Here is a 12,481-nt window from a genome sequence, read left to right as displayed (position 1 = left end):
GTGCTCGCATCCCAAGCTTTCCAGAGCAGTCCAAGGGCACTGAGCACCATGCAGATGCACACAGCCAGGCCAAACACTCCTTCGCTGAAAACAAAGACACTTCAAGTGAAAAATTGCCAAATAGCTCTGATGCTGGTACTGGTAGGCTAGTAACAATTGTTTTAGGACAGCTGCCATACCTGATCACTCAAGAGAGAGGGAAGACTTTAACACGTTATACATCCAGAGGATTAGCCTTGTTCAGTCTAACCACATTCTTAACTACAACCTAGATTTTCTTCCCACCTGCTAACTTTCGCTAGCTGAGAAAGCTGTCATCATAAAAACGAAAAGTGCAACCTCTGATTCATACTTTTAAACAAATTAGTTTCTGGTTAGAGTAGGCGATCCAGAATGTTGAAGCCAGCCCCACATACAGGACCTGGCAGCCTGGTTTTTAGCCCAAGTACGTGGCTTTGGTGAGTAATACCGTATCATCAAGCACAGTTTCCAATGCAAGCACTCAAATCTGCCAGGGAAATGGGTCTTTGAGTGCTAAGCAGCAGGGTATTAGAAACCATCCATTACCACAAATGTGTTGGGTATTCTAGATTTTCCCACCGTACCTGCAGGTCTTCACCTCACCTGAAAAAGAAATATTTACCTCCAAAAAGAAGGCAGAGAAGGAAGGTGTTGCACCATGTTTGTGCCATAACAGTCACTTATGTCACACTAGATTCTGATGTACAATCTGAGGTGCAATACCCTCCTCATACAAAGCAGTATTTATACATGAGTTCAGTAGCAAAACGAGCCTCTAAAAAGCAGCAGCATTGTCAGTAAAGCTTTTGAGGAGATTATTTTATTCTTCTTTTCCATTAGAAGTTGTCCAAGACCCTACAGTTTCAATAAAGATCTTTGCCCTTTAATAGGCTCAAATGCAAAGAAAGAACTTCAGGTCAAACATTGAAACATGTGCTAATGCTCCTGCAGCTGGAATTAATACCCTGATCAAACAGACAGTTGTGCTGTTTTCTAGGAGAATAGTTCTATGTGTTAGTTTCCAAGAACAGGGTTTGGAGGTTTGTTTTCTGGAGGTTCTTTTCATAAGGTATATACTGAAGTTAGACACAAGACTTCAGAATGACTGAAAGAAAGTCTCTGAGGAGGTTCAGCCTTCAACGCCTCACTACATTATCTTTGCTCTGGCAAAGATAACCTGCCCTTTTTGCTATATACACAGAGAAAAGCAGAAGTCATTGCTAATTATACAAGTGCACCACATCAGCCTGGAAACACATGAGTGCACAGACAGATCAAGGCTGGCACCTGAACCAGCTCACCTGGCTGCACAGAGTCAGGGCAGCGCTCCCAGCACCTTGTGTGTGTCCAGCATGACACCCACATCCTACTGTCCCAAGCATGCTGAGCAGGAAAACACTGAACACAATCAGTCCAAGGGCACAGGCACTGAGCTGGGCCAAGCAGCCCTACCAGCTTACTCAAAGTAACTTAACTGACCCTGGCCTACCTTACTCCATTCAGTGGAAAGCAGCTGGTGTATAACTCAGTACAACACCATATATAACAGACTCTGACTACGCATTGATCAGTACAATATACACAATATACCTTCATGGGAGACTCTCTTAGAGCAGGAGATCTGCTTTGTCCATGTTCATTTCAAGGCACCACCTACTCTCTTGGGCAGCAGTCCCAAGGTTTTGTTTTTTTAAATAAACCACAAAGTTTCAAGGAGAGTGTTGCAACCGCGGCAGCTCTGACAACAGTCTCCCCCAGGCAAAGTGCACATCGGTGAAGCCCCATCGAAGCCCCATGGTCTTCTGCAGCCCACAGGGCCGTGCAGGTGACTGCCCGCAGGTGCCAGCCCCGGCACCGCTCAGAAGCCCCGGGGCAGCTCCCAAAACGGAGCTGCCAGCTGCTGAGCAGCCCTGGCACGGAGAGAGTTAAGAGGGAATGAACCCTACGAACACCACCAGTTAACCAAAAGTAACACACTGGTAAAATGGAAGCACGCTACTTTTGCTCCAAGGTGAAAACAGAAAGTTTGCTTTCCTCTCCAACCCCAGTAGGAAGGCCGGGATTTACTGCCTATGCCCGCGGCCCCCCAGGCAGTGGCGGTACCCACGGCGGGGGGGCTGCCCCGGGCTCCGCCGCCCGCCCCGGCGCGAAGCCGGCCCCCGGTTCCGCATTTTCCGAGCCGACGGGCGGCGTGAGGCGCAGCCCCGCCACAGGCCGGGGTCCCTCTCCCGCACCGGCCCCGGGCTCCGTGGAGTTACCCCCGCCGTGCGCGCTCGGCTCTCGCAGAGGAGCCCTCCCGCCCGCCACGGGAGTTCCCTCGTGAGGAGATTCCACCCCCGCCCTGTCCCGAGGACGCGGAGCGGAACACGGAGAGCGCCCAGCCGGGCCCGCCGCGGGCTGGGCAGGGCTGGTCCGGGCCGGGCGTGCCGGCGGCAGAAGGGCTGCGAGGGGAACCGCCATCCCCCGGCACACGGCAGTGCCAGGCACCGCCACCCGCCGCGCGGGGCCGCCTGAGGCGGGCAGCAGCCCCCACCGCCCCCCGGCACCACCTTGGTCCCTCGGGGGCTCCATGGCCGCCCCGGCGCCGCTCCCCGCGCTCCTCGCTCCGGCTCGGCAACCGCCGCCTCCCCCCGCCGGCTGCTGGTTGGCAGCAGAGGCACCGCCCGCGCCCGTGGGGGCGAGGCCGCCGCACGTCAGTCAGCGCACGCCCCGCCCCGCCCAGGTGAGGACCGGGGAGCGCGGCCGGGGCGGGACCGCAGCGGGGGAGCCGGGTAGTACGGGCCCCTTGTCCGGCAGCCGCGCCAGCCAGTGCCGGGACGTCGAGGAACCGGCCGAAGCGATTCACCGTGGAGCGAGTCTTCGCGTTACGCGCCCACGGTGCTTTTAATCCGGCTCTAGCCGCTCTGAAGCCGAAACTATAGGCTTGTCCCACTGCAGCCCCGGCCGCAGTGCTTTCCGCTCAGCCAAGCACTATCTGTGGCATTTTTCTCCCCTGGCTCTGTGCGGTGCTGCTGCCCCTGGGGCATCTGTTAACGCAGCGTTGCACAGGCTGGGCGAGGAAAGGCAAGAACAACCTGCTGTCTGAAGTTACCGCTACGAGCAGGAAGAGGCTGCATAAGACATCCAGTTGTGCTGCTGTGGAAGCCACTGTTGTCCATTCTGCCTCCTATTTGTTATGCATTTGCTAGCAAAGCACATGCACCCTCACAAATTGTACCACGTTACAGAAATTAAACTGTGATTCTATTTGCACTTGAGAGGTTCTCCTGCAAGACTCGCTAGCACTTACACCAAGCAAACTGATGCATTGTGGATCCATTAAAGAGACTTTTAACAGTTGAAAACCACCAACAACTCTCCTAGCTGAAATCCGTGCTCTTTCTATTAAAATATCATTAAGCGCAGAGAAGCTTCCGTTATGTATTATAGTTTGCCAAGCAAGCTGCTTTACAAAACTATCAAGAATATGAAGCCACCAAGCAGATCTTTTACTCCACCCTTTTCAAATCCCTGGGCTTAACATCTATGGATTTGTTTGTTCAAAAAGATCAATGTTTGTGCAGAATGAGCGGCAAGGCCTCCACAGCGTGAGGCTGTGTGAATAGCCAAATTGTCACCAGCGTTCAGCATGCACAGTCACATGCTAAAGCAGAGCACAATAGAGAGTCAGAAGGTGCCGACTCAGGATGTCCTTGCTTTGGATAACAGCAGTAGCAAATCCAGGTATCTTTCAGTCTGTGAAGCAGCTGAGAAATGTGAGCTTTTTCTAGGGTAAAGGAACACTTGCTGGTATTCTAGGATCTGCATAGCTACAGCAGGAAGTTGTTACAATGGTGCCATAAAAATAGCAAGTGGATCATATTATATCCCTGCATGTTTGTACCTTGTTTCATCTCACAGCACAGAAATTAATTTGCTTAAATATATGATTCTCACCCCAAGTTCATCCCACATCTCAGATACATTTTATGACTCTTTCAAACGATAAACTCAGGTATTTGAGAAGGTACATCTGCTTTTACTCTCTAGAAGAAAAAATAATAGATTTTTTTCCTACAGCACTCCACTTGAAGTCCCGGGCTTTTCCACTGAGCAGCTGATACATGATCTATAATTACAGTGGAAGGATATCAACAGCATTAAAATTTGCCCCTCTGTGCAAGTACTTTACACTAGCAGCCACCCCGGCAGCGCTTAAATGCCTGTTGGGAACCAAACTGCAGAGCCATGAAGTTGTCAGCATCTCACTACTTCTTTCTGGGGAAGGGATATCTCAGCAGCACATCCCAAAAAGCAAGAGCTAGCGATCAGGCAAGGAGTATTACCTGGAGAGCTGATTCAATATGCTCTGCTAATGAAACTCCCACTTGGGTCTGAGTGCAGTACACCCCTGCTGAGTCACTTAGTGCCCACCCAGCTGAGAAATACCTGTACATGGGCTTGCACCCATTTTGCTGAACTCGGTGTCTAGGTTTAGAAATCCTCCCTTCCCAGTTCCCTTACGCACTCTGAAGTTTGATTTTCCTAGGAGCTGCGGCCCATTCAAAGTGACAATGGGGCTTGGAGCCCAACCAGGTCCCCAGCTGCCCTGTCCTGAAAGATTTTAGATGTAAAGATGCTCAAAACCCACCATCTCCAAATACAATGGCATATTCCCTTTTTACACATAGCCCTGACTAGTGAGGAGACAGAATCGTTGTAATGAGTATTTGTTACTCAAACTGCTGCCTATTAAAAGTAGTATGAACATTGCCTACAGGCTCCAATTATGATCGTAGAATATAAACACACAAACTGAGAAGACTGAATCTGCCCTGAAGGTCTTGTTGCCTTTATGAAAAAGGACAAAAATTAAGGACAATAGGACTAGAGTTGTAACTGAGCTGCTGAGCTTTGCACTTGCAACTTCTTGTTTCCTCCAGTTATAAAAATAAAAGAAAAAATAAAAAAACACGTGCATGTATAGAAGGTGAACCTATTTGAACTTAAGACTACCTATCAAAATATAGGACTTCAAAATACTTTGTCCTGAGTAGGACTGAGCCTCTCCCATAAATATAATTTATTTTATGGGAATACAAGTAGGGTGGCAACTGCAGAAACAGCTCACGTTATAGCCGTATGTCACGTTTCATTTCACACTCGCAACACATGAGCCTTCCCGGAGCCCTGCCATAGAGATAGGCCAGATCTCCCACTGTGCAAGCAGAGACCAGTTTTAAAACATAATCCTCCTAGATCAACTGTTTATTGCAAATAACAGGCAAGGCAGCCAGAAGTGAATAAAGGCCAAGGTTTCAAAGAATTAATACTTCCAAGGTAATTGAAGAATCCAGATTTAAGACAACTAGTTATTTTTCAAAGAACCTTGCCACCCTTTAGCTTTCCTGCCATAGTTACAAATGCAATTACCTCCAAACGGATACCTACCTACATACACCGAGCTGAATTGGATGATGATAGGTTATACTAGTTCAGGGTAGCTGTTATGTGGATCAAATGGCAAACACAATCAAGACTGTCCAACTGTAAGTGGGCTGAGTGGGCTGTGTCTACCGAGACAGCCAAGTCCCAAAGCATTTTAGACCTGAATCATGTAGGTCACAACACCTCAGCACTAGAAAGTGCAAAAGAAATCTGTCCTGAATCCTTTGCCTTGCCAGGGTTGTAGTACTGTACTTGGCATAAAATGTCTTCCATTCATTCACAGCCTTGAGTCATCTTCTGGGAGAAATCCTTCCTAAGGAATGTGTCCAACATTTTGTTCCAAAAATGCAGTAAAAAAGCACCATCAGCTTGGCTCCTTTTTAAGTGAGTGACTAGAAGGATTTTGTTAACCTAACCCAAGTTTAATTCGCTCTTCTCTCCCATAAACCTGTCCCAAGCTCAGTGGGAAGCACCCTGCCTTGGGACAGGAAGAAGTTCAGTTCCTCCAATGGAAAAGCTTCCACTGCGCAAGGAAAAAAACAACATTCATGGGATCAAAAGAATCTGACATAAAATTTTAGTGAGAGAAAAGCCTTGTCACTCAACTGCATTCCACTAAGGACATTATTAAATATCCAGCGTGACATAGCTGAACACAGAGGGGTGGTGGTTGGTTTTTTCTGTCTCCTCCCCACACAACAGCCCTGGTGGCAAGGCAGCAGGGCAGTGTTCACACCACACTCAGACTCACCCGGCAGCCACTTCCTCGTGACCTGCTGGCTTGGGCACTGTCCTGCAAAGTGCAAATTCAAAACCCTTTCAACAGGGTAGACAAGCACATACTGAACCATCTGTGTCACAGATAAGTAAAAACTGTAGCTGCTCAGTGGACCTATACTTGCCATAGGCTATGTGGATATCAGTGGGATATTAGGGGAAAGAACACAGACAAGCAAGCTCACTACCCCTCTCGATGTTATTTCCTGAGGCATCAGGCATATCCTGGAAGCACTTACTGGCAGCTAAAGAAGGGCATATATTGGGTCAGAAATCCCATGCAATACATCCCACCTGAGGCAACATTAAAACTTCAAAGCAAAATTGCCCGTGCCCAGTTAACTGTACTGTTAGAAGAGACGCTGAAGTTGCGAGTGCTTCTTTAAGGCTGGGTATCGTCTGACTAGCAAGAGAAAGAGTTTTGACTCGTGTATTTTCTGCTAAACACCATTTGGGGAAGACACCTCTTAGCGTCTACAGGTTGAGATCATACCTATGTACACATTGGGATAGATAAGCAGAAGCCTAGTGTGATTCCAAAATCCCATATGGTCCCACCTCACCGCAAGCAAAGTGCAGTATGTTGCTGAAAATATCTGCAGACACCTTTTGGCCTCTTTAAATGCCCAAACATCTCTAAGTCCAAGGTTACTTTTGCAAGTCGGGGTTAAACTCTCGGTCGGATAAATGCTTTAGAAGATAATTACCCCACAGTTCTAATCATGTCGGTGTGGACACATTAAGGGCAGGGCTGTTGAAGGTGCATCCAAAAGAACCTGGAGGTCTTCAGCTGAGTAGTCCACCATAGCGGAGCTACCCTGAGCATTGCACAGTGGTCAGGTAGCTGTAAGACAGTTATTTGTCCCAGGCCATATCCCAAAATCCCTACAGGAACTAAACCTTCCATCAAAGGACCAGGCTTGTGACACCTGCCTGCATGAAGCTTGTTTCCTGTAACTAATGTGACTGGGTTCGTGCAAAAGGCTCTTAGCTGGGAGTTCATGGATCCCATCAGTGGCAGCACTGAACACTCACTGCACAGCTGCTAGAAGTGTGGGATAAATAAGCTTTGTGGAGGAGGGCAGTAAAAAAAAATTAAAAAAAAAAAAATCAAACCCCATGTTAAATCTGCTGTAGAGGCACTAGAGGGAGAGCTACAACACTTCAAGGATTTTGATTTTGTCTGTGTCCTTGTTATTTTATCATTTCCCAGTGAAGGAAGAGTACTGATATATTTCTTTTAATTAGGACCCTCAAACTCGTAACCAGGCTTGTTTTGAATGAGACACAAGAAACTCAGCATAGACGTGCACATGGATGTGCTTCATCAAATGAAAAACAATGATAAAATGTAACTATTAATTTGATGTTAACGTCACTATTTTTCCCCTTACATGGTACTAAAACTCGTGTATACCTAGGAATACTTTGTACTTCTCCTTATTTCCGCCCTTTCCCACCCTCCCTCTTTGCTTTCTCTTGTGAGCAGAATAAATGTTTCTAACTCCTTATTACTTACTTTTGTACCACAGCATCCTTTGGTAGCATTTGCTCAATTATAGCTCCAGGAATGATGTGGTATTCTCACTCATCCGAGCTGTTTTCGTTATGACATATATTGCTTAGGGAACATAGTCCTTTCATTGTCACATGCATTACCATCTGCAGCAAGCACCTCTATTGCTGTAGTAAATATACTGTAGATAAAGCTTTAGCTAAACTATATCTGTGTCAACTAACTGCTAATCAGTCAAAGTCTCTGTTCTAGAAAATTGACTAAATGAAATATTTTCACACTCTAAAAATTGATACTAAGAATAAAATGAGGTCATGTCTTCAGTTACTCATTACTAAATTACTTTTAAGGCTGCAGTGCTGTACAGTTACTACATGGTAATTAAGAACCAGAGGATCTAGGGTTGCTTTTCAAATTGTAGTTAACTTTCAGTATACTCTTGTGAGATGACTAGGTATTACCACATCCACTTTATTACTGGCAAACCAAAACACAATGATTATACATAATTTGCTAGAAGCAGACAAAAAAGGCAGGAGCAGAGCCACAAGAAATATATACAAGTCCAACTAAAATGTTACAAGGGATGAAAAAGGCAATGACCCAGTTAACTAAAACTGCTACAAATTATTAATGGATTTTTTACAAGTTGAAAAAACTATTGCAAAAGCCTACTCACTTGCATAACACAAGCCCTAGAAATCCAGTCTTTACATTCCCTTGGTAGATACTTTTTCCTTCCCTATTTTGCAAACAAAAAGTCAAGCCTCATAGTTCCTTGATAATGTAGCATTTAGCCTCTTGAAGACAGATGATCATTGTTTCAAGCTTCTAAGCATATCACTGTTGTCATTGATAAGGCATTTCAGTGAAAAGTAAAGTGAAAATAAGAACAAATTAGACTACAAACACTGAGATTAAAGATTCATTCATCTCATTAATATTTTACTAGTAACAGGGCCTACTCCCTGCTGCCATTGCCCACCCAGTAGGCAGTTCCATCACCATCTCACTTAGAAACACATTCTCAACACATAAGATGCACAAATCAGATGTAACTCATGCACATTAGTTTTTCCTTCAGACTACTGTGAAGCCAACTATGCTGCATGTCTTAACACAGTTCCTACCTGATCTTGCAAAGCTCATTTTGAAACTCCTTGCAAAATCCCACCTCAAAATTGCCCCAAAGCAAACAGGCTGTACTCATAGTGCCAGCCACAACAAAATAGATAGAGCAAGCCTCCTCACTTCCTTTCCCACCATATATCTATTTGTTTAAAACCACCACAGATTTTATCTGATTGCCCAGTGAACCCAAACTTCCACCAGATGTCAAAATATGGGGCAGCCACCTCCCTGCTCATCAGCAGCAAGGAGGCACAGATGTGGTTCTACAAAGTCAACAATCTGCCATCCCCAGCCTGAGCAAGTGGTTTTGATTTTACTTTTTCTCCCATCAAAGAGAAAATCCCAGTACTTGTTTCATTTGCAAAAGCCTGTACATCTTGCACCTGAATTACACATCAGTGCCTGTGCTAAATACAAGCATGAGGATGGTTTTATTTCCCATGCAATCGCTGAGGCTGCGTAAGCCATGATAAAGCAACACTGCTGGCTGATTGCAAGCAGTGTATGTGCAGTTGTCTGACCTAAAGGAGAACTTACACCTCTTGGAGTTGTACTCTGCCCTCCTACAGCACTACCTGGGCCACATACACATGTTTGCACCCCCACTCCAAAGTTGCATCTCTCAGGTCTTTCTTTCAGCTCAAGATGTGCTCAGCTGATGCTTTGAGAGCTCCAGTCTCAGTCCCCACCACAACAGCAGCTCTCCAGATGACTGATACACAAAAACAAACTGGGTCAATAGCTGTACCTAAAAAATCCCCCTACTCTCCTAAAACTGTACTTTTGCATTACATGTTTTCCATTTCCATTACTTCACTAAATAAACAGTCTGAGTTACTGCTATGAATCTGATTAATAGACACTCTTGGTTTCAGTACATTCTGTTCCTTTCATGGCAGCAAAGGCTGCTGCGCATTCCCAGCATCCCAGGGCTACAAAGATGATGGGGGGTCTGGAGCTTCTTAGGAGGAGACACTGAGAGTACTGGGTCTGTTCAGCCTGGAGAAGAGAAGGCTGAGAGGGGATCTTATCAGTACTTATAAATATCTCAAGGATGAGTGTCAAGGGGATGGGACCAGACTCCTTTCAATGGTGCCCACCAATAGGATGAGGGTCAGCCAGCACAGATTGAAGCATAAGAGGTTCCTTCTAAACATGAGGAGAAACTTCTTTACTTTGGGGGTGGCAGAGCACTGAAACAGGCTGCCCAGAGAGGTTGTGGAGTCTCCTTCTCTGGAGACATTCAAAACCTGCCTGGACACATTCCTGTGCAATCTCCTCTAGGTGAACCTGCTTTAGCAGGTGGGTTGGACTAGATAATCTCTGGAGGTCCCTTCCAAACCCAACCATTCTTTGATTCATTCTGTGATTCTGTAAGCAAGGTGGTTTTCATGTGCAATTTTGGAGGAAAGTCATTACAGGCAGGGTGGCTGCCTCTCAGTGCTAACTGGAAGTGGCTGGAAGATAAATAATGTAAATCTCCTTCCAGAGAGTGTGGTGTGCAGTACAGCAGGAGATGTAGCTACAGCCTGGATTTGTTTAACCTCCATAACTCCCTCTGTAATATAACCATTCACACACCCATCCAGCCTCTTGTATACACAATTGTTCACCCCTTATGCATATGCATCATGTCCCAGCTGCTCCATTTGTCCCTCACACAGCCGCTTGGTCACCTCGACTCACAGTTGCTCTTATTTTCCGCATCCTCCAAGGCAAAGATGGCAGCTGTGGGATCTTGGTCAGGTTTCCATGGGCAGGACCCCATGATAATTAATCATGTACTCAGGGTCTTCACAGTAGCTTTCTGAGCAATGTTTTCGTTTGCTGTGAAGGAAAGAGGCATGCAAATAATTTTGTTGCTGAGCCTGGAGCCAGTACCTGCTTAGCTGGGGGAAGAACTAATATTTGCAGATGTCATCTCTGAACACTGAACTCTAGATTTTAATTTCTTTTGTGATAACACTACACAATGAAGTCTCCAGTATGTTTTCCACTTAAAGTATTGTCTACTGCTGGTGACTTAAAACAGCCTAGAACAAAGTCCATAGTTTCTTTTGCAGCTCTTCTATGCTTTATCCTTAGGGTTTGTGAAGTAAATCTGTATGTGGCTCTGTGTCTCCTGCTAATTTCAGCGTTAAGAGAAAATATCACAAATGACATAGCTAACTTTCTTCTTGCGTATACCAAGATACAGTCAGAATCAACTCATTGGTGTGAAGTATTCACTGCTATCAAAACAGAAAATGAGAGGGGAATTAGGCTATGCATATAACATGCATCTTGAAGAAATTAAAGATGTGCTGCACTTTCTTTTTCCTTATTGAACAGAGCAATAATAAAGAGGTTTGTTTAATTGTGAAAAAGCAATTAACTTTTGAAGATGTTTCCTGCTCCTGTGAGGAAGCTTGATTTTGTGCAGCATATTTCTTTCAAACTAGTCTCCAAGTGCCTTGCAGTATTAAATGCAGCTGAGGAACTAAATAATAAATAAGACCAGGGGAAGACAGACCTTTCAGCAAAGCTGCCTCTGTCTCTAAGTGGTCATTTCTTACATTTTTAAAGAGGATGTACACTTCCTCCCCGCCCCCCCCCGAAAAAAAAGAAAAAAAGTAACATTTTAAACTGGCTGATGATAAATACTCCACCTATTTTCACACCTCATCTATCTGCACACAAGTGCATACAATAAGAGGAGGTGTGGATATTTAGGAATTCAGTTTACACATGGATTATTTCCTTGGCTTTTACTTGCCTGATTGCTTGGCTCTTCCAGCAACGTGTTTCTGTCTTCCAGCAACTGCCACCTCCCCCCCACCAGTCACGCTGTCTCACAGTCATCAGGGACCCTTTTTTAAAGCACATGTACATGTACTCATTTATCACATACACATACTAATTTACCAAAAGCCAGGGAAAATGCTGGTACCTTCCATGTGATGTTGATGGGCTCCCTGCCAGAGCACCTCCGGGCGCTGTGCGATGGATGTTTACCGAGTTCAGCAGCCTGGTCTGCTGACGGGACCTCCCTTCTCGCTGCTCATTGTGCTTTGCTTGCAGCCTCCCAGCCTGCAACCCACAGGGGTCCCTCACCCAGGGCAGGAGGAAAGAAAAGGACAGCAGATCAGAGAGCAGAAACAACCCCCGAGACCAGCAGGTGAAGGAAGGAATCCCGAGGTGGCTCTGGTCAGGGAGAAAAAAGACAAAAGCTGCAAGAGTTTTCGTTTTTTCACCACGTTTCTTACATGGCTTTTCTTTATTCATCTTGTCTTTTTTTCTTCATGGACAGCAGGACTATAAATACTAAAAGGAATTGACAAGAATTTACCTTTTAACAGCTTTAATGTACTTGCATGTGCTGGAGAAGGCAGCAGTGCAAAGTGTTCAGGCTCATGTTCTCTCCCTAAACAGCCGCCTTCTTACTGTCATGGTTAAGACAGGATAAAATCTCCAAAATCACTAAAATGGCTTAAAAAGTGGTGTTTGGTATAATTCTGATTCTTTTCGCCGTCTTTTCCCATCCGAAAGCTTGAGGGAGCACAGTGATCATCTCTTCAGATCCATCTTTCTGCCTTCTGGGAAGTTTTAATGACACGGTGCTGTCCTCAT

General features: G+C 45.7%; 1 protein-coding gene across 2 annotated transcripts in view; it reads right to left on the bottom strand.

Annotated features, from left to right (window-relative positions):
* The window catches only part of TPD52 (tumor protein D52), a 49,930-nt gene extending 38,056 nt beyond the window's left edge, over positions 1 to 11,874 (bottom strand). Inside the window, exon 1 of one of the 2 annotated variants that reach the window (XM_071803989.1) lies at positions 11,802 to 11,874. In XM_071803989.1, the coding sequence (XP_071660090.1) occupies positions 11,802 to 11,808 (7 nt within the window). In that variant the 5' untranslated portion in view covers positions 11,809 to 11,874. Of the gene's footprint in view, positions 1 to 2,570; positions 2,720 to 11,801 lie in introns of those variants that run through there. The other variant, XM_065831112.2, reaches the window with a different exon arrangement.
* Positions 11,875 to 12,481: the final 607 nt, after the last annotated feature.

The sequence above is a fragment of the Patagioenas fasciata genome, chromosome 2 (genome assembly GCF_037038585.1).
Source record: "Patagioenas fasciata isolate bPatFas1 chromosome 2, bPatFas1.hap1, whole genome shotgun sequence".
In the NCBI taxonomy this organism is placed as follows: Eukaryota; Metazoa; Chordata; class Aves; order Columbiformes; family Columbidae; genus Patagioenas; species Patagioenas fasciata.
Note: the sequence above shows the minus strand (reverse complement) of the source record. Positions and strands in the feature narration are given on the sequence as shown.